Source organism: Sorghum bicolor, chromosome 3 (genome assembly GCF_000003195.3).
Source record: "Sorghum bicolor cultivar BTx623 chromosome 3, Sorghum_bicolor_NCBIv3, whole genome shotgun sequence".
In the NCBI taxonomy this organism is placed as follows: domain Eukaryota; kingdom Viridiplantae; phylum Streptophyta; class Magnoliopsida; order Poales; family Poaceae; genus Sorghum; species Sorghum bicolor.
Genome location: NC_012872.2, coordinates 58,152,933 through 58,175,105, shown reverse-complemented (window position 1 = coordinate 58,175,105; position 22,173 = coordinate 58,152,933). Strand labels below are relative to the sequence as shown.

Here is a 22,173-nt window from a genome sequence, read left to right as displayed (position 1 = left end):
CCAAACAGGGCCGGCCTTGTTTACTTTAAAAAAAATCAATCAAATCTTGCGACACATGCATAGAGCATTAAATATACATAAAAAATAACTAATTGCATAATTTACCTGTAATTTGCGAGACGAATCTTTCGAGTCTAATCAGTCTATGGTTGAACAATAATTACCAAATACAAACGAAAGTGCTACAGTACCAAAAAAAATACCAACTCAGTTCGCAAAGTTTTTTAGACTTCGTTATTGTAGCACTTTCGTTTTTATTTGACAAATATTGTTTAAACATGGACTAACTAGGTTCAAAAGATTCGTCTCATAAATTACTAATAAATTGTGCAATTAGTTATCTTTTTTATCTATATTTAACGCTCAAGTGCCGCAAGATTTGATTTGACACGGAATTTTGAAAAATTTTGGAAACTAAACTAGGCCTAAATTTGTGAACGGAGTCGTGCGGCGAAGCGACACACACTCCAGAAACAGGAAAGTTATACAGCTGTTTCTGGGCAGGTGAGAAACGGGAGTCTCCGATGACGCGGCTATCCTATTCCGGAACGGTGTCGAGCAAGGCAGCTACTGTACGCGAGACGCGGGCCCTTGTTGGGCCATCCTCGTATCGGTCTCCAACTCTGATCCTTGCCACCGACGTCTGCTTCCGTGCCTTCCCTAGGAGCGCGGTGACGGCGCTCAACGCAATAAAAGGGGACGCCCTCTGCCCTCCGGACGGCCACCATCTCCTCACAAATCCAAGCGGCACCTGCTGGTGTTCCGTAGCACGCACGACTGTGATGGAAGGCTCCTCCGAAGACCGGTGGTCGAGCCACCGCCGCCGCCGCCTCGCCGATCTGAATGCCGACGAGCCGGATGAAGGCGAGTTCGTCCCGGGGCACCACTACCACCCCGGCGAGGACACCGAGAAGTACTACGAGAACAACCGCGATTGCTCGAGCGACTCGGACGAGACCATCAGCGACGACTGCGTACCGGCAAACTACGGCGACGCCAGCCCGTACTCCTGCGCCGCGACGAACGACGACGACGGCGCCACCAGCTCGTCCCATGCCCCCGCCGCCGCCGCGGCGGCGGCGGTGCTCCCCTGCCCCTTCTGCTGGAAGGAGTTCCGCAGCCACAAGGCCGTGTGCGGGCACATGAAGGTTCACCGGGAGCAGCAGGGGATCAAGAAGGACAGGGAGGTCAAGCGCAGCGTGGCTGCCGTGGGGAGCCGCTGGGGCGCCACCGGCAATCGAGGCTGCTCGGGGTCGAGGGGAAGGGCCGCCTCCTCTACGAATGCCGGATCGGGCCAACCCATGGCCCTTGTGGTGGCTGCAGAGTCCGAGATTGTCTTGCAGCCCAAGCCTTTGGCGTTTGCAGCGCCCAATCCGTTGTCCGTGCCCATGGCGTTCGCAATGGCCAATGATTCCTTCGAGAGCAGCAGCACGAAGTCGATGCACGAAGACGCCATGGAGACGGTGGACTCAAGAGCAGCTAATCCACCCATGGAAGCTTCCGTCCACCTACATGCTGCGCCGCCGCCGCCGCCTGCTGCACCCGTCCACCAGCAGCTCGTTGCGCCGCCGCCTGGAGATCGGCAAAGTCCGAAAGGGTACACATGCAAGAAGTGCGGTATGTGGTTCCGAACGCACCAGGGGCTCGGCGGCCACATGGTTGGCCACAAGAACAGGGAGAGGGAGCTCGCTCGAGCTCTCGCCGCGGTCCAGGACGACGGCGCCGTCCCGCACCGCAGCAACGCCGCCAAGCCGGAGAAGGTGCACGTGTGCAAGGTCTGCGGTGCGGAGTTCCCCGGAGGCGTACAACTCGGCGGCCACATGAGGAAACACTGGGCTGGCCCGCCGATCAACAAGAAGCCGCGCTTCGTCGTCCAGCCCCTTCCACCACCGCCACCACGAACGACCACCGTAGGCGTGGCAGACCTCACGCTTGCGCTGCCGGTCGAAGACAAGGCGGACGAGGCATTGCCTGCACCTAGGCCGCCCCTGGCGGGCAGAGTGCGTCTCTTTGGCATTGACATCGGGCCGGCGGGGGTGCAGACGCCGGCGGCGCAACAAGGCTCGTCGTCTGCGAGAGTCATCGGCGTCCACCAGTAGGAACAGTCAGAAGGACATGAGGCCTAGTGCGGGCATGCACATTATTTCCTTTTTCTAGTGTAGAAGATATACGGATCTTTCCCCCCTATGTTCATGGAGAACAGTTGTTACTTGTTACTCTTTTTGCAGACAATTGAAAATACAAAAGTTCTATTGTAGAAGATACGCCGATCTTTTTCCCCATGTTCACTTGTTCAGTTGCCAAAATTTCTCAAAATTTTTCAAGATTCAAAATCACATCAAATCTTTGAATGCATACACGAACATTAAATATAGATGAAAACAGATCTAATTGTATAGTTTGCCGGTAATTTACGAGACAAATTTTTTGAGCCTAATTAGTCTATAATTTAGATAAAATTTTGTCAAATACAAACAAAAATACTACAGTAGCCAAAACCAAAAATTTTATAAACTGAACAAGGCTTGAAATGAAAATACAAATGCAGTACTTGTTGTTGCTTACTATGTTTCTTGATTTTTTTTAAACACATGGTACTACTAGTTTACATATATTTCTTTACATTAAGATTAGACAAGATTAGATTGGCCGGACCAGCTGATGCATGGAGAGGCGGAGTTTGACGCTCCATGGAGCATTTTTCAACGTGATTATCACCAACGTGAGCATCATCACCGGTGTTACCAACTGACAACGTATAACTACCACAACGGTAAGGCCACTAGACCAGTTTGGCACTCCACACAAAGGCTAAACGCCAAGGCCTCCTTGGGAATTTTCCCCTTTTGTTGTGTTTTTACAGTGTTTTCCTGTGTAAATGAATTGATTTCTATATAGTTCCTATGAATTTACTGCATTCAAAAGGGACTATAAACCAAGCAAATGCGGGTTGTATATTCTTTTTTCCCCTTTTATAGTATAACGGATACATTTAAAAAATACATGCATGCTCAAACTCACCTCCCTTATAAACACAATCTGAGATTAAAAAGGTACCATAAAGTGCTCAATGATGTAACAATCTTGAATGAATAAAGTTTGCCGTATTGTTTCAAAAAGGGAGGGGTAGTCATACATCTAGTTTCATCTAAAGGACTGTAATAGGTGTATGTGTTTTATTGTGTTTCTAGCACTAAAAGTCTAAGAAGATATACAGATTCCTCGCACACAATCGAAAATACAAATACAATACTTTGCTCTTCCAATTGTTTTTCCTACCTAATATATAAAAAACGGTAATGATATATGTAAGAAGTACGTCCGTCCGGACGTTGCTGTCCACTCATTTCGCTGCTCCTTCATGCCTTCTTATCCACTCATCCTTTTCCTCCCCACTCTTTTCTCTCGTCTCGCTGCCGCTCCCCGTCGCTTCCACCATGCGTCCGCACTTCCTGCCGCTCCTCCCTCCTTTTCTCCCTCCCTCCCCGCTGCGACCTCTCTCCCCGCTGCGACCTCCTTCCCCGCTGCGACCCACGCGCCCTCGAAGCCACCGGAGTAGAGCGCGACGGTGGTAACTTCCAGTGAACGGCGCAACTCCCTTTCTCCCTGCTCTTTCTCCCTCGCTCTTATGACCTCCATGCATCTGGAGATGGAGACAACGGCGCGGCTCCGACGAGGTAGGTGGTGAGGGATTTGGATCTAAGGCCTCCCTCTCCCTTTTCCCTCCCTCCTCTTTGTGGATCTGGATCTAGGCCCTCCTCTGCTCCTCCTCTTCCTCCTCTTCCTCTGGATCTAGATCTATGAGATGTTGTGTTGGCTAGGGTTCCAGCGAGCTCTTGGGATTCAGTGCTCTCGCGTGTTGTAATGATGTTCTTTGGTTGTTTGCAGTAATGTTTTTCAAGTGATGTTGCAGTAGGATAGGGTTTCGGCGAGCTCTCGGCTTCAGATTTGTCATTGTTGCAATGGTTCTCTCTAGACATTGCAGTAGGTTTCAGTCGTTGTTGCAGTATTGTGTTTTTGAGATGTTGTTTCAGTTGCTTCATTCTGCATGTTGTAGTAGTTTGTTTCATGTTGTTACAACAGTTGTTTGGTGTTGTTGTAGTACTATGTCCATGGTGTTTCAGTTGCTCCATCCAATGCTTCAATTTGCACTGTTGTATTAGTTGTTGCATGTTGTTGCAACAGTTGTTCGATGTTGTTGTAATACTATGTCCATGGTGTTTCGGTTACTCCATCCAATGCTTCAACCTATGCTGTTGTATTAGTTGTTACATGTTGTTGCAACAGCCGTTCGTTGTTGTTGTAATACTATGTTCATGGTGTTTCAGTTGTTCTATCCAATACTTCAATTTGTATGTTGTAGTAGTAGTTTGCATGCTGTTGCAGTAGTTGTTCGTTATTTGTTGCAATACTATGTTTTATGATGTTTCAGCTACTTCAACTTGTTTGTTGTAGCAGTATGTCATGTGTTGTTGCATTATCATGTATATTGTGTTGCAGCGCCAAGTATGGAAGCAGGCTATAGGGACGAGTTAGCGGCAGGTAGATCTACTAGGGGCTGACAAGACGAGGGGCGGGACGGATCCCATGCTCGTGGGGGTGGGGCACGGACTCCTTGCACGGGGAACGGACGAAGGGCGGTCCTCCGTGCAGGCGAGTGGCGCAGGGGCGAGTTGGTTGGGCGGTCTTCTCTGCGGGACGAGTGGGGCAGAGGGGAGTTGGTTAAGGGTGGGTGGAGTTTTTTTTTTTCTTTTTTTTTATTTTTCTCTATGGTGGCGCGGGTGGTGGACTCGGCGTCCGGACGCGTTGCTGGCGCCGGACGTCCGGACGCTAGCAGTTCCGTATAAAAAGGCTATAAAAAATGTTCTGCTGTTGTATGGCATGGATTGTTGAGTTCCATCCTGACATTTTGCGGCCGAAGCGATGAAAACAGGCAGAAAGCACGAGGACCTGCCTTTTATGATCCGAACGATCGAGCTCTGGCCATGAGTCCGTCCTGAAGTCCATTGATCGCAGTGGCTCGTGCTGCAGGCTGACCGCGGAGCTGCCAAACCTTGAGGCTAGTCACGCAGCGTGTCCGAATCGGATCCGGAGCACCAGCTGGCGTTTTCTCAACTAATTTGAGCGGAGACCACGGCCCAGATAGAGACAGTTAAAACACAGCTCGTCCGGTGCAGGCCGGTGTGAAACGGAACGGAACCAGAATTGGTGTACAGGATTCGGTGATGCGGCGGTTGCGCGCCATCATCCCGGTACGGTATCGGTCTCGGAGTCGATCGGGAGTCCTGGCCGCCGACGTTTTCATGGGTGGCGGTGGCGCCCGCAATATAAGGGAAGTGAAACAAACTCATCTTCTCTCAACTCTCAAGTCGAGCAGCTGCTGGTGTTGTTGTCCTCGTCGTTGGGGACTCTCGGGAGAGTGCGGCGGATCGGAGGAGCAACCCTACTTCAATTCTTCACACCAAGCCAGCGGAGCCGTAGCGAGTGCGCTCGCGCCGCCGATGGCAGGCTCCTCTGAGGACGAGCGGCGGAGGCGGCGGCACCGCCGCGGTCCCGCTGATCTACGTGACGCCGAGGCGCCGGAGGAAGGCGAGCTGGTCCCCGGGTGCGACGACTCCGACGTGAACACCGATGACTACTACAACAACCACCACTACTATTCCTCGAGCGACACAGATGAGACCACCAGCGACTGCAACTACGCCCGCTCCGTCGTCCTCCCGCTGAGCTACGCCGCCGCCGCCGCGGCGGCGAACAACAACGGCAACGCCGCCAGCTCTTCCCCCGTCGTCGCGGCGCCGGCGCCGGCAGTGCTCGCGTGCCCCGTCTGCGGGAAGGAGTTCCGCAGCCGCAAGGCCGTCTGCGGGCACATGAAGGTTCACCAGCAGGGCACGAGCACGAGCACGATTGGGCGCCGCCATGAGCAGCAGGGGGTCGGGAAGCACAAGGAGATGAAGCGCAATGCGGCTGTTGCGGCGGGCTGGGGCGGCACCGGCAGGCGAGGATGCTCCGGGTGTTGGAGCAAGCCTGCCTCTCCCAATGCCGCCCAATCGGACCAATCCATGGCCATTGTCGTTGCCAACCCCAAAGCTGTCTTGCAGCCGATGCCCTTGGCGTTCGCAATGCCCGTGCCCATGGAGCCCCAACCCGCAACGCCCAATCCCTCATCCGTGCCCATGGCGTCCGCAACGCCCAATCCCTCGTCCGTGCCCATCGCCTCCACGACGACCCATGTTTCCGACGAGAGCAGCTCTGCGAAGACGATGCACTGTGATGCACTTGAGACAGTGGTGGCAGGAGCAGCCAACCCGCCCACCGAAGCCGACGACGTCCACCTAGCAGATGCTGCGCGTGCGCCGCCATCGCCGCCTTCTGCAGGGATGCATATGCATACAGCATCCGTCCACCAGCAGCTCATTGCATCGCCGCCGCCTGATGCAGAGGAGGAGCGAGTTCAGCATCCAGCCGTGCACCACCCGCACCCCATTGCGCCGCCGCTTGCAGTTGCAGGTCGCCAAAACCCGAACGGGTACAGATGCAAACAGTGCGGCGTGTGGTTCGCGATGCACCAGGGGCTCGGTGGCCACATGGCCGGCCACAAGACGAGGGAGCTCGCCGCCGTTCCATGCCGCGGTGACGCTGCCAAGCCGGAGAAGGTGCACGTGTGCAGGATCTGCGCCGCAGAGTTCCCCACCGGAGTACAGCTCGGCGGCCACATGAGGAAGCACTATACTGGCGCGCCGATCGTGCCCAAAAAGAAGCCGCGACTCGCCGTCCAGCCCCTTCCACCGCCGGCGGAGCAGAGAGCCCTCGAGCCTGCACCTAGGCCGGCCGTGGCGGGTAGATTTCGTCTCTTTGGCGTTGACATTGAGGCGGGGCCGCAGATGCCAGCGGCGGCGCAAGAAGAAGGCTCGTCTGCGACTCAGGCCCCCTCGGCGTCCACCGGTGGGGAGCAGTAGCCTATGGAAAGTTTCGCCTCGACTCCCACGTGGAACGGAAATTTCCCTTTGTTAGCTAGGACCAGAGAAGCTGGATGCTACTGGGGGGCACCGTTACAAAAGTGTAATGTGTACACAAACATGTACTGGTACTATACATAAGAATACATAGTATTGTTCCCTTATCTACTACGTATAGAATTGAGATTATATTGTTTTTCTTTATTTGAGCATATGCATGTGTGAGCACGGAACATACTTCTTTTCCATCCATATATAGGCAGAAATTTATCCATGAAGCTGACTTGAACGCTTGCCAGAACATGCATGGGATGGGCCATGGGGGGTAAGCTTAAGCTGCAAAATGATAGGTTCTAGTCCTTGTCACATGCATGCGCACAGGTTAGTTTACCAAATGCCAATATTTGTTTCTCAAGACCTTGTTTGGATATCTAAGTATCCACCTCAATTCATATACGTTCAAAATTTCACATCAAACTAAACATATATGGATCGAGCTCAATATATGGGCAAGTCCTAAGACAATATAGTAATAATAATATACGCCAAAAAATAAAATCATATAAAATATAAGGAGTCTAATTTCATAAAGCATATATTTTCTGCCCTCCCTGGTAATTAGGCTTAGAGATTAAGATATCACCTATTCAAAAGGTTGAATGGTCATTTTAGTCTCTCAACTACTGTCTCATTCTCAATTTCGTCCCTAAACTTTCAAAATCATAGTTAAGGCCCCTAAGATGTTTACTCTTGGGCACAGTTCTATCTTCGATTTATCAAAGTGACCATTTCAGTTCTCAAGCTTTACATTCTGGCTCAGTTTCATCAATGGACTCTCAAAGTGTATTTCGGACCTTAAAATTTTCTTTCAGCTCAACTTCATTCCTTATCCTACATGAAACACGGAACCAGCAACTCTCTCATATGACACTTTTTTATTTTTGCGATCACTCTCTCATATGACACTTTGAGCCCAAATATACCAAGTTTAAGGACTAAAATGGCTGCTTTGATACTTCTAGTATGAAACTGGGCCCAAAAAATTGAGAACAAAATGGTTACTTCGAAAGATTAGGGATAAAATTGTACCTTATGCGATAGTTGAGATAGTTGAGAGATCAAAATGGCTATTCTTTCACTCCAATGATAATCTATTTACAACTCCCTCATATGACACGTGAGGAAAAGGAAACAAACTTTGCTTATGGCAAATACATTGTAACACATCAACAACCGCATAAATCTTCTCGTATGGAGCTATGCAATATTTTTTATGACATATAGAGTAGAAAGAAGGAGGTGAGGGAAAGAAACAACCCCTCAAGAGCTAAAATTTAGGACTATAAGACAACTTGTGCATCATTGTATGAGTTTGTTGTTGTAATGCAACTTGCAGCATTATATTCCTTCTGTTCTATGAACAATTTAAGACATTATGAGCTACTATTACAGTAAAAAAACCAACCTATTGTTTAGGTTGTCTGACAAATTGACTCAAGACTATATGACACTGTATAAGACCGTCTATAAGACTATATGCCTTTAGAGCAACTATATTAGTGTTGTCTTATAAACAGTCTCATATAATGCTATATAATCTTGAGTCTTGAGTTATCTCCTAATAACTCAGTATGGCAATCAAACCACAATGCAAATCTATTTCTCGCACGACATAGCCAAATACTGCCCGGTGGCTGAGAGACCGGGGAGCCCTTTATCAATTCTCACGGACAGGGGTCTTTGCTGACAATAAACTGCTTGACCGCCTGAAGATGCTACCGCAAGTTTTTGACAATCTACATTATATAGTACACTAGCTCTGGTTCAGAAAAAAAAAATTGGACGGTCAGAAATTATCTGACTTGAACAAATCGACCAGAACTATTAAAAACAGCCCAGCTTCCTGCTGCTTTAATTTCATCGGCCGGAATGCCATTTTGTTAGTATATTGAACTAAAGAACCAAGTAACCAACGCAATACAACGGCACAGCTACGAGTAGCTCCTACACTCACCTGGTCACAGCATAGGTGCAGCTCTCAAGGGTCACAGCCCTCTCTTCTTCTTCTTTTTACACCATTCCGTCATATGCTCGGCTGCTTCCCTTCACCTCCCAGCACTGTCGCGCCATGCTTATATTTCGCGACGAGCCGGAGGGACTCCTACAGGCTACGTCCTACCATTCTGTCTAGCACCCTTCCACCTCTTCAGACGCTTCAGCTCCACCACCACGACGCTGATGTTGTCAGTGCTGCCGCGGGACATGGCGAACTCCACCAGCATCGAGGCAGCATCGCTAGCCGAGCTCCCGTGGACGGTGTCAGGATACTTGGCAGCCGCGCGCCCGCACAGACAGTTCCTCGCGACCTTGCAAGCCACCTCGTTGGTCATGACGTCCCACAGCCCGTCGCTCGCCAGGATGATGAACTCGTCTTTCTGAGTACGCTCTGTAACAGTCACCTCTGGTTCAGCTGATATGAATGGCTTCATGTAATAGTCACCTGAAATAGCAGACAGAAGAATTTCAGTGATTGATCCATAATAGAGTACGATCTGTGAGGGAATGTCTGTCTAAATAATGGAGAGATAGCAGTGTATTGAGCAATTCAAATTCATCAAGTTCCAAGTCCACAGAGAGTTTTGCAAGTTGCAACTCATCGATGCTTCACTAGTCATCATATGGGACCACTATTGTCTGTTGGTGCAGCTTGGCTTGTTGGACTTAAGGTTCAGGGTGCACAGAGCATGGCATTGCCGAAAAAGTTACAATGAATGTTTCAAAAAAAAAATTCACAATGATCCAAGTGATAACATGATCAACTATCATGCTGTTATGTTCATTGTTTCTCCAAACCAAAGCTACTGCATTTGTTAGACAGTTGAGACTCTAGCTAGAAGGACGGTCAGTGATTGTCATATTCACTATAACATGGACAATGTATAGAACAAAACTTTCATCAAAAAATGTATAGAACAAAACGAGGCATCATCTTACCAATTGCCCTTGACGTCGCAAGCACCCCCAGGACACGGTACCCATTCCAGTTGATGACCCTGCCACCTGCTGATTCTACCCTTTCCAACTCATCAGGCCTATCTGGCTGTACAGTTAGAAAAAAGTTTTCATTAGCATTACCTGTGAAAAACAGTACGTGTTAGACAAAGCAGAAACTGTAAAACAAGTACAGTAGTAGGAAAGGAAATCTCAAAGTGAACCCCCACACAAAGAATACAACACTGCACTGAATCAGCAACAAAATGCGCATCACTTTGACTAATTTGAAATTCTGGACTCAGACAATGATTAGACGTTGCAAAACTTAGAGCACAACTTATTACAATTCACATATCAAAGTTTGAAGAACCTTATCAGTTATCACTATAATGGGACTTGAACACTCATTTGGTATTCCAGACCTTTAGGGGCTACCGTTTCCTGTGTTCTGCGGCGTTCAGACAACTTGCAGTTCAGAATGATGGATACAGTAAACAATGCTGCTTTTTGTCTAAAGATGTTATCATAGAAAGACGATATTGTGAGAAGTTGTGGTGGGCATCGAAGCGTGGCACATAAATAAGGCAAGGAAAAGAATATGTTCTAGTTGCGGGTAGATCAAGTCATATCAAGTGCACCAGGAAACTTCAGAGTTCAGCTATTACCAGAGCACCAAACAGAGTTAACCTCACTTAATCACTTCAGTATCACTGCATTCTCCTAGCCCCTACATGCTAGAGAGATAAATCTAAATAAAACAGGTTAATGAAAACCCTCCCCCTTTTAGTCCCAGCAGAGCTTCCATGTTTAGCCAGGAGTAAATACACTGCATTTTCAAAACCATATCCTCGCATTGACCAATTGTATTAAGGGGGTGTTTGGGACTGCTCCACAAACTCTGCTCTACAAACTCCACTATAGAGCAGCTCCACAAAAAAACTGGAGTTTGTGGAGTACCTCTTTAGGTGCTCTCACTGTTAGGTTGATCTCAGGCCCAGCCCAACGGCTGGGGCCTCTTACCCCCTGGATCGCGCCCTGATCGGGGGCGCCCAACCGATCCATGGTTGGTGGGCCCCCGACGCGCTGCGCTATATAAACAGGAGTGGGGGCCGCAGGCACGTGAGACGAAGTTCGCCGTGCACACAACCCCACTCGACAAACCCTAGGCCTTCCGATCGGCTTGCGCAGTGGCGTCGGGAAGCACCACCGCGCCGCCTCCGTTCTACTCCTACCCCGTCGTCGGTCAGTGCCGGTGGAGGCCCGAAGGACGACGTGATCTACATCGGCGCAGCGCCAACACCCACGCCATGGACGTCTCCGAATCTGCTACCGTCGCCAACGACGGTCGAAACCCTAAACTCCTGATCTACGTCTTTCTACTCAGTTGTAATAGATATAGTGTATGTACATATATGTCACTGTCTATATTGTTTTGTATCCCGATTCCCTGTTCATTCTATTGCTAGAAGATCCTGTAGATCTATCAATGGTATCGGCCGATCTAGTAATAGATCGGGGTTTTTCGGGAATTACCGAGCAAGAACAGCAAGTAGAAGGAGGGGATTTTTCCAAATCCTAAATCTAACTCAGTCGAAACCAAGAACACCCTAACCCTAGCGCTCAGATCCAAAACCATGTACAAGCACAGATCGGGAAGGGGAAACCTAACCCTAAAAGCAAAAGGAAGGCCAGTGAACTGCCTATCTACCTGTGACGCGCGGGTCGAGTTGTGAACTCCGGCACCGCGCGGTTCTCCATGCACTTGCACCCAGGGCACCGCACACGAAACGCTCGACGGCGACGCGCTCCACAGAGGGCGAGCGCGCGCACCGGCGAGGGACTCGTGGCGGCGCCGTTTTCCTTCTCCGGCCGCCGAGTGCAACGCCGGCCGCTGCGGTGGCGTTTTTGCTGCTGGGCGCGGCGTGGGCTGGGGAGAAAAGCGAAGAGACAGAGAAAGAGAGGGGCCAGCGGCGGGCCGTCGCGGCCACGGCCGGCGCGGGCGCCATCAGCTGCGCAGCCAGAGGAGAACGGCGCTGGAGAGCCGCAGGGAAGCAAACAAATGAAGCTAGGGTTTCAAGGGGCGAGCCGGCCTGGGGGTTTTTGTTTCCCGCGAAAACGAAGGACGACCGTCGGATCTCATCCAACGGCCGAGATTGCACAGAAACGAAGCTGGGCCACTTTCGGCCCAGGCGGGATGGGGTTTTCCCGGCCCAGGCCCAGGTTGCGGCCTGGGAGCGGGGGGCGCCTGCGCGCGAAATGGCCATGGGCCGTTTTCCCCTAACTGGGCCGTGAGCATCCAGTCAGAAAAAAAAAAAAAAAAAAAAAAAAAACTGCCGCGCTGCTGGGCCGCTTCAAGCGAGCCGGCCCAGGCTGCGGTTTCGCCAGCGCCCACGGCCCGCGCATGGGCTGGGCCAAAAACGCAGAGGCCGAATGGCCTGCTCAGCATAAATAGCACAGAAATTTTTTATTTTTTCTGTTAAATTTTTCAGAAGCATTTTAATAAATATTTACCCAGTTTTTGACTCTATTTAATCTGCACCAACGTGTTTATTATTTAGAGAGCAAGATCAGCTAGTTATGCTTCTGAAAATTGCAAGTAAATTAATGTTTTTCCGCTGCGCAAGTTAATTTTCGTTCTCATATTAAATTGAACCAACGGGATATTTAATTTGAGAAACGAGTTTTTAAAGCCCAGTATTTTTGTGATATTGTTATTTTTTGACCAACGTTAATAATAACAATATTACAAATTCCAAGTTCTAATTTTATGCATATATTCTATTCTGCCCAACGGTGATTAGAATTTATGTAGAGAGTTAACTTTTTGTATATCTTGATTTTGACCAACGTTAAATTAAGATATGCAATTAATTTTCCTAGATTTAATGTTAATGTTCTCACTATTTTCTCATATTTAATTTCAGACCAAGCACTCAATGCGATGCACTTCATTAGTGCAATCCCAAAGCTGACGGGACAGAACTATGTTCTGTGGCGCGAGGAACTTGATGCTGCTCTAGCACTTGCTGAGATAGATTTGGCTCTTCAGGAGCCAAAGCCCACTGAGCCAGAGGAGCCCGAAAGGGCTCAGAATGAGACCGATGAAGCTTTTGCTAATCGGAAGCGAGACTTTGCTCCCATCAGAGCAAAGTATGATCTTGAGAAGTACAAGTGGGAAAAGTCAAACCGCAAGTGCAAGATTGTCATCAAGAAAACCATCACAGAGGGCCTAAGAGGTGCCATCCCAGAATGTGAGACAGCAAAAGAATACCTTGAGAAAGTGAAGAATCAGTTTACTGGTTCCACCAAAGCCCATGCTTCCACCCTGATCCAGAAACTCACTAACATGAGGTTCACAGGGGGGAGTGTGAGAGAGCACATTTTGAGCATGAGCACCATGGCAGCCAAGTTAGAGAAGCTAAAGATGCCCCTCGCTGATGGTTTCCTCATTCACCTAGCTCTAAACTCACTTCCCAAAGAGTATGAGACTTTTGTTGTTAACTACAACACACAGCCAGAGGAGTGGGATTTAGAGAAGGTGATTGCTATGTGTGTGCAAGAGGAAGAAAGGCTCAAGAATGCAAATGGTGGTTCTGTGAACTTTGTGAAAGGAAAGAACAAGAAGCCATTCTACAACAAGAAAGCTCCAGATGCCTCCACCTCCCAGAACAAGGGAGGAAGCACTTCACAGCCTAAAGCACAGCCAAAGCAAGACAACCAGCACAGGCAGGAGGACCCGGATCGCTGTAGATGGTGTAATGAGACAGGGCATTGGAAGCATGACTGCCCTAAGTTCATGAAACATTGCCTAGTGAAAGGTGAGGACATTATAACTTTTGTTGATGAATCCTTATATCTAAGTTATGCTAGATCCACATGGTGGATTGACTCAGGTGCAACTGTTCATGTTGCAAACTCTTTGCAGGGATTCAGTGGAGGGAGAACCCTTCAAAGAGGAGAAAGACAGATTAAGGTGGCCACTGGTGTTGAAGCTGAAGTTCAAGCTATAGGAAATTTATCTCTAGATTTAGCTAGTGGCTTCACCCTTGAGTTGCATGATGTTCTTTATGTTCCCTCTTTAGCTAGAAATTTAATTTCAGTTTCATGTTTGTCAGACTATGGTTTTGATTGCCATTTCAGCAAGAATGATTGTAAGCTACAGTTAAATAATAAATGTGTGGGTCTTGCCTTCCGACAAGACAAACTTTATTTATTATCTTTGTCTGAGAATGTGAATGCTGAATGTAATAATGCTGAGAATGCAATACCCGCAGATGCTAGCAAGAAAAGAAAGAGAATTGATTCCTCATCGAAATTATGGCACTGTCGTTTAGGCCATATTTCGAGGGGGAGAATAGAACGCTTAGTCAAAGAATCAATCCTCCCACCATTAGAACTCTCAGAGTTAGAGCAATGCGTTGATTGCATTAAAGGCAAGTTAGTAAAGAACATAAAGAAAGGCGCTAAGCGAAGCATGAGAGTACTAGAATTGATCCACACAGACATCTGTGGACCTTTTCCAGTGACATCTGTGGATGGTTTTGATTCCTTCATCACATTCACAGATGACTACTCTCGTTTTGGATACATCTATCCAATCAAAGAACGCTCAGAAGCTTTAGACAAATTTAAGATATTCAAGGCTGAGGTTGAAAACCAACTAGACAGAAAAATCAAAGTAGTAAGATCTGACCGTGGGGGGGAGTACTACGGTCGACATACCCCTTATGGACAAGTTCCTGGACCTTTTGCAAGGTTCTTACAGGAAAATGGCATAGTAGCCCAGTATTCAATGCCAGGGGACCCACAGCAGAATGGAGTAGCAGAAAGGCGTAACCGTACTCTAATGGATATGGTGCGCAGCATGATGAGCTATTCCACTCTGCCACTGAGTTTGTGGATGGAGGCCTTAAAAACCGCCATTCATATTCTCAACAGAGTTCCAAGCAAGTCAGTACTTAAAACCCCGTATGAGTTGTGGACCGGCAGGAAACCCTCAGTCAACCATCTGCGTGTCTGGGGGAGCCCCGCTGAAGCAAAAGTGTTTAACCCAAACATAGGAAAGCTAGACCCCAAAACAGTAAGTTGTCATTTCATTGGCTACCCAGAAAAGTCGAAAGGTTATCGTTTCTACTGCCCTGGTAGACATACCAAGTTTGTGGAAACGAGACACGCTAGTTTTCTAGAAGATCAGATGATCAGGGGGAGCAAGGCAGCGCGAGAAATTAACCTTGAAGAGAAGCGGGTGTTCGTGCCCATTCCCATGGTGCAAGAACCCTACTTTACGCTGCCTGTTGTTGTTGGATCTACACCAGTAGTGACAACACCTGCTGCCTTTTCGCCTATGGCCAATTTGGAACCTGTCCCTCAGGAGCCGAATGAACCCATAGTCGAAGAACAACAGCCCCAACAAGAGCAACCTCAAGAAGAAATGCCAGTAGCAGAAACTTCTGGCAGACCTCAAAGAGCGAGAAAGTCTCCTATTCCAGATGACTATATAGTCTATGAATGCGAAGAAGTTCAGATGGAGGATGAACCCACTTCATTTGAAGAAGCCATGAGGAGCACCGAAGCATCTAAGTGGCAAGAAGCCATGGAAGATGAATTAAAGTCTATGAGTACCAATAAAGTTTGGGACCTAGAGAAAATTCCTGAAGGAGCCAAAACAGTAGGCTGCAAATGGGTCTACAAGGTGAAACGTGACTCCAAAGGGAACATAGAAAGGTACAAAGCAAGACTGGTAGCCAAGGGTTTTACTCAGCGAGAAGGGATAGATTATAATGAAACATTCTCTCCCGTCTCGAGCAAGGACTCTTTTAGAATCATAATGGCCCTAGTGGCACATTTTGATCTAGAATTGCATCAAATGGATGTGAAGACAGCTTTCCTCAATGGGGATCTAGAAGAAAGAGTATACATGGCACAACCGAAAGGTTTTGTTGTGACAGGCAAAGAAAGAATGGGCTGTCGCCTGAAGAAATCCATTTATGGATTAAAGCAAGCATCCAGGCAGTGGTATTTAAAGTTTGATAAGACAATCAGAAAGTTTGGGTTTACAGAGAACGTTGAGGACAATTGCGTATATGCAAAGTTTAAGAATGGGAAATACATTTTCCTAGTACTGTATGTAGATGACATTCTACTAGCCAGTAGTGATGTCACTCTACTGCAGGAAATCAAGAGATTTTTGTCCTCAAATTTCGATATGAAAGATTTAGGTGAAGCTTCTTTTGTCTTGGGCATAAAGATTCACCGAGATAGAAGTCGAGGGGTATTGGGATTGTCCCAAGAGGCATATATAGAGAAAATATTGAAGAAATTCAATATGCATAAGTGTAGACCTTCACCTGCTCCTATTGTAAAAGGTGACAAGTATGGGGAACATCAATGTCCCAAGAGCAAGTTCGAGCGCGATCGCATGCAAGCTGTTCCATACGCTTCAGCTGTCGGAAGCTTACAGTATGCTCAAGTGTGCACACGCCCAGACCTGGCTTTTGTGACCGGGTTACTTGGTAGATATCAAAGTAATCCAGGTATGGAACACTGGAATCTAGTAAAGAAAGTCTTAAGGTACTTGCAAGGCACGAAAGGGCTCATGTTAACCTATAGAAGATCTGATGACCTACAAATAGTAGGGTATTCAGATTCTGATTACGCGGGAGATGATAGAAAGTCTACCTCAGGGTATGTATTCACTCTCGCGCAAGGAGCCATATCATGGAAGAGCTCAAAACAAACAATAGTCACTGCATCGTCCACAATGTATGCTGAGTTTATTGCTTGTTATGAGGCATCAGGACAGGTGAATTGGCTTAAGAAATTTATACCCAGTTTAAAGGTGGTCGACAGCATCGATAAACCACTAAAGTTGTATTGTGACAACGAGCCAGCAGTGTTGTATGCTCACAACAATAAGTCAAGCAATGCAGCCAAGCACATTGACATAAAATATTATGTTGTCAAGGATAAAATCCGGGATCACGTCATAAGTCTTGAACATATAAGCACAGAAAAGATGCTAGCGGATCCGCTTACCAAAGGCTTACCGCCCAACGTGTTCAGAGAACATGTAGCCGGCATGGGTTTAAGGGAAAGCCTGTGATTCCTGGATAGTAAGGGGCCCAAGGCGAGGATTCATCTCTAAATAGAAAAGTGTTTGTGGCTGTCTAATCTAGCAGTGATAACTGTCAAGATGAAGCATGCTCAATACACTGATTTGTGATGGGGTGAGTTGACAAAGCGAGATAGCACAGTTGAGATCAAGGGGGAGAATGTTAGGTTGATCTCAGGCCCAGCCCAACGGCTGGGGCCTCTTACCCCCTGGATCGCGCCCTGATCGGGGGCGCCCAACCGATCCATGGTTGGTGGGCCCCCGACGCGCTGCGCTATATAAACAGGAGTGGGGGCCGCAGGCACGTGAGACGAAGTTCGCCGTGCACACAACCCCACTCGACAAACCCTAGGCCTTCCGATCGGCTTGCGCAGTGGCGTCGGGAAGCACCACCGCGCCGCCTCCGTTCTACTCCTACCCCGTCGTCGGTCAGTGCCGGTGGAGGCCCGAAGGACGACGTGATCTACATCGGCGCAGCGCCAACACCCACGCCATGGACGTCTCCGGATCTGCTACCGTCGCCAACGACGGTCGAAACCCTAAACTCCTGATCTACGTCTTTCTACTCAGTTGTAATAGATATAGTGTATGTACATATATGTCACTGTCTATATTGTTTTGTATCCCGATTCCCTGTTCATTCTATTGCTAGAAGATCCTGTAGATCTATCACTCACAACTCCACCTTTTTTCCTCGAACTGAGTGCGTGGAGCTGAAACCGTTTGGCTAAAAAACGTGGAGCGGAACTGAAAAACGTGGAGCAGAGCAGTGCCAAACACCCCCTAAGTACACCTACAACAGTTGCATGATCTCTTTGCACATCCTACATTACTAGAGTTTAAGGTTTGCATGCCACAAGATCAAGGTTGGTCCCCACATTGGGAGTGAAAAGACCAGTGACAAATAGCAATGCTTACTTAAAGCAGCAGCCTAGCAGGCAACCATCGTACTTGATATGACTTCACAAAGCCACATCAAAAACAAATTATTTCTCACCTAATGTGTTAGTGTTAATGTGCAACACTTCCGTTTTGAAACCCACAATCGACTTCATTTGTGCACCCAAATATCAAGAACTTTATTCCCCATCACTGTATCCACTATCTTGTTTCCAGCTAGATAGGCCCTATCATAACATATGATGTATAACATAAAAACTACCTAAAGCATTGTCGTAGAAGGCTTCTCCCCCAAAGCCTACTCTATTTTGGTTTACAGATTTATAGATTGATCCAACCCCATATTAAAAAAAAACATTGATATAAGACACAAACAAAGTTTAAATAACTCAACTAAAAGATGTCAGATAAAATGGTGAAGCATCCTATATGGCATGTTTGAAGCAGAACTGGTATTGACTAAAGTGTCAGTAGTGTACAATATGTAACATAAACAACTGAACCAAGGACATGCTCAGTTTACAGAAATTCAACTAACTGCACATAATATTTTGCAGAGAGGCACAAGACGATGCCACTTTCCCAAGACATATATGACATAGATAAGACGAAGAACTTGAAATAGTTGACTACGTACATACAAACAAAGGTGTTCGTATCTGCAGCTCTCAACGATACTACAGGAGCAGAGTGACTACTAATCACAAGGACTGAACCGAGCTAATTAGCCACCCAAAGAAAGATGTATCATTATCTCACTGCAGTGCACGCAGTAAGGGGCATGTACGGTGGAGTGAAATCAACCATCTATAAAAGGTGCCACATATGATTTTATCCAATGTGGAAGGAGGAGAAAGATGATAGACAAAAATGTCGTCTAGTAATTAACAGACAGTTTGGGAGCACGAGAGAAATCTCTTATAAACAACATTTTTTCCTACTATAGAGGTATCTTCTACTATATCTATCCACATGTTATGCAATAATTGAGTGCTATTTATTAGATTGTGCACGTGGGATATAGAGTCATCTTACACGTCGGATCAAGGGTATAAAGGATATAAAATCCGGCTTCTATATCCACGTGGGATATAGAGTCATCTTACAGATATAATAAGTGCCCATAGCAGTTAGCACCCTAGTGGACCAAATAACAGGAATGGATTACTGAAATGGAACCTTTGCCGTCTCGCTCCGCAAAAGAGCACTAAAGCAGAGTTTAGACTGAGACAGGCCACGAGGACACAGGGGCTAGGGGGCTCAAGTCTGAACGACAAATTATCTCCTGGGGCACGTGTAGAATTTCTACCCACTCTGTTCTGCTTCCAGAACACTGCTAGTGAAACCTCAGTTTCTACGAAGTCGAGCTCTGTCTACAGAAACCATCTGCAAGTTGTATCAAATGCTGAAATGCAACATTGCATGAGCTGGAAGCAAATAGTGTGGGCCTAAACCAGTTAGGCATGTGTGTACATGAAGCAAGCAATTAGTATTTCCTCCCAGATTAAGTAGTATACAGAATGACGACCTTGAGATATTCCTTGCCAGTGCAAAAGGAGCCCATGAAAGATGATACTGGTGGGCAGCCAATATAGAGAGAGAGGTGCAGTGAAGCACGCTATGAGAACTGGGTCGCCCGCTTTGCCGCGCGAGTAGGAGTGTAGGACCCTCAACGGCCAGGTGTAGACCACCCTGCCCGCCGCTTGGCGTTTTCCGCAACAAACCCGGGGCCAGGTGGTAGAGTCCTCGGGGACTAGTCTTTTCTCATTCTCCACGCACTCGGCAGGCAGGCAGTGCGACCCAAAAAATATCCGATCCATGGGTCACCTAGCCCCACCCTGCAATGCCACCTTCCAGTTTGGCACAGTGCAGCAGCGCTACACAAGGCGCAGGCACGGGCTAGCCGTGCAAGGCGCCTTGCCGAAAGCCGGAAAAAAAAAAGAAAAAACGGGTGCGACGAAACGAAACGAAACGAAACCTGTGGCAGGGTCGACGGGTGGAGTGGAGACGAGCGCTGCCGCTTCGACACGAGCGCACGCCAAAGCCAGGGGGGTTTGTTGGCGCGGTGCCGGCGCAGGGGCTTTGGGCGCCTGCCTTTTGCGGCCTGCGCGCGACACCTGTGATGTGATCCCGGCCGAAGAAAAACATCTCGGGCCACGGCACGGCACGGCACGGCAGGCAGGGCAATGGCGTCATGACGGCGACGTCGACGCGTGCGTAGATAGAGGGACGGCGGCGTAGCGTCCGTCCCTAATTCTCTCAGCCGCATCGCGAGCGATTCTAAAAAATCAATGCGGATCTGGGGTGGGGGGGGGGGCACTTGGCGAGCTATCAGCTTGCCGCCGCCGTCGTCGTCCCCTGCTGCCTTGATGGCAGGACGACGGGAGAATTTGTGTTTGGGGGGAGGGGCAGGGTGCTGGACACTTGTTAATACCTTGTGGTCGGAGGACAGCGGCATGGGGACGCCGCCGCGGGAGAGCACGGCGCGGGAGTCGCCGCAGTTGGCCACCACGATGTGACGGGGCCCCACGACGGCCACGACGGCGGTGGAGCCGCAGCCCACCGTGTCGCCGGCGTTGTTCTTGTTCTTGTTCACCTCGCGCTCCACCACCACGACCTCGCCGTCCACGCGGGCGAAGCAGGCCTCCATGGCCTCCCTCCAGCGCCGCAGCACGCCGCCGCCGTCGTCGCCGCCGCCGCCTTTCCCGAGTTGCAGGTGCAGCCGCGCCACCTCCTCCGCGAGCACCACGTGCAGCCTCTCCCGGCACGTGTCCGCCACCCGTGGCCCGCCGTGCCCGTCGTACACCGCAAAGAACTCCACCTCCGCCTCCGCCTCCGCCTCCGCCTCCCCGCCGCCGCCGTCTTTCTCTTTCTCTTTCTCCTCCCCCTCGCCGCTCTCCTCCTCCTCCTTCCCCGCCGCCGCCTTCACCAGCAGGAACGGCGCGGCGACGGCGAACGCGTCCTCCATCTCCCGCCGCCGCCCGATCACCGACAACCCGCCGTGCGACACGGACTTGGGCCAACCCCCCGGCGGCACCACCTCAGAAGCCCCTTCCTGCGGCTCGGGCGCCACCTTCGCGGACTCGCGGGACGAGGACCCCGCGGAGACCGGACGCGCCCGCTTCGGCGCCTCGCCCTCCGCCCCCGCGGGTGCAGTGCGGCCCAGCCGCCTTGCCTCCAGCCTCCGACGTCGCGCCAGCTGCGCCACGGCGGCCAGTATCCTGTCCGTATCCGCCGGCGTGGGCTCCTCGTCGAACGCCGGCACGCCATGGTCATGCCCGCTGTCCTGCGCCTCGAGCGCCGGCAAAACATGCTCTTCCGCGCTAGCCTGCACCTCGAGCGCCGGCACACCATGCTCTTCCGCGCCAGCCTGCGCCGTCACGCCATGGTCTTGCGTGCTAGCCTCACTGCTGCTGCTCATTCTCTTCTCCCACTCCCACTACGGGCGGGCGAAGCGGAAGGAAGGAGCGCAAAAGAAAGAAGCGAGGGCATCGGGGGGTCAGGCCGGCTTTAATACCCGAGGCCGCGGCGGTCAGCCGTCGGATCGGCGTTAGATGGCCCGGATGCGCGACAGCGCGGGCGTACGTGGGTCACGCGGACCTGGACGTGGACGGCGTGGATCAGCCGTCGCCCGTCGCGTGGCGCTCTTTCGCGATCTCGGCGCTCGAGGGAGCCCTCTGGTCTGGTGCGCGCGGCTCACGTGAACCCAAGAGACGGGATCCGGAAGAAAGGCCATAGCGGCCCAGCTGTCAGTGGGAGGTGGTCTGCGTGGAGAAGGCGCGGCCTGCGGCCTCTACATCTGGGGCTTTCGCGTGGGACCCAGTGAGAAGGAGGGAGGGGTTACGTGGAGGACAGAGAGGAAAAGGATGACCGGTGGGGCATGCCGTGCGGTTTTTGACTGGGGCCTCGTTTAGTTGACCCAAAAAGCAAAAAGTTTTCAAGATTTTCCGTCACATCGAATCTTGTGGCACATGCATGAAACATTAAATATAGACAAAAGCTAAAACTAATTACACAGTTTAACTAGAAATCGTGATACGAATCTTTTGATCCTAGTTAGTCCATAATTAAATAATATTTGTTACAAACAAACGAAAGTGCTACAGTACCGAAATCCGAAATCTTTTGGGAACTAAACAAGGCCTGGTAGGAATGAAATTGGTATTTGGCAGACGCACGCCATCGCCGCATGCCAATGTGCAAGAGATT

At 49.5% G+C, this 22,173-nt stretch overlaps 1 protein-coding gene across 1 annotated transcript; it reads right to left on the bottom strand.

Annotated features, from left to right (window-relative positions):
* On the bottom strand, positions 8,594-21,430 carry LOC8058260 (probable protein phosphatase 2C 8). The gene is made up of 3 exons (XM_021455042.1): positions 20,399-21,430; positions 9,954-10,059; positions 8,594-9,459 (listed from the first exon to the last, which is right to left on the bottom strand). The coding sequence occupies exons 1-3, from the start codon at positions 21,383-21,385 to the stop codon at positions 9,128-9,130; spliced, it is 1,425 nt and encodes a 474-aa protein (XP_021310717.1). The 5' UTR covers positions 21,386-21,430; the 3' UTR covers positions 8,594-9,127.

Bases quoted from the DNA above. Each gene is read 5' to 3' on its own strand.
- LOC8058260 (XM_021455042.1), bottom strand. From the start codon at position 21,385: ATGAGCAGCAGCAGTGAGGCTAGCACGCAAGACCATGGCGTGACGGCG. The intron at 10,060-20,398 runs GTATTAACAAGT...CTAACTGTACAG, and splicing joins CGCTGTCCTCCGACCACAAG to CCAGATAGGCCTGATGAGTT. The intron at 9,460-9,953 runs GTAAGATGATGC...CTGCTATTTCAG, and splicing joins TGCGACGTCAAGGGCAATTG to GTGACTATTACATGAAGCCA.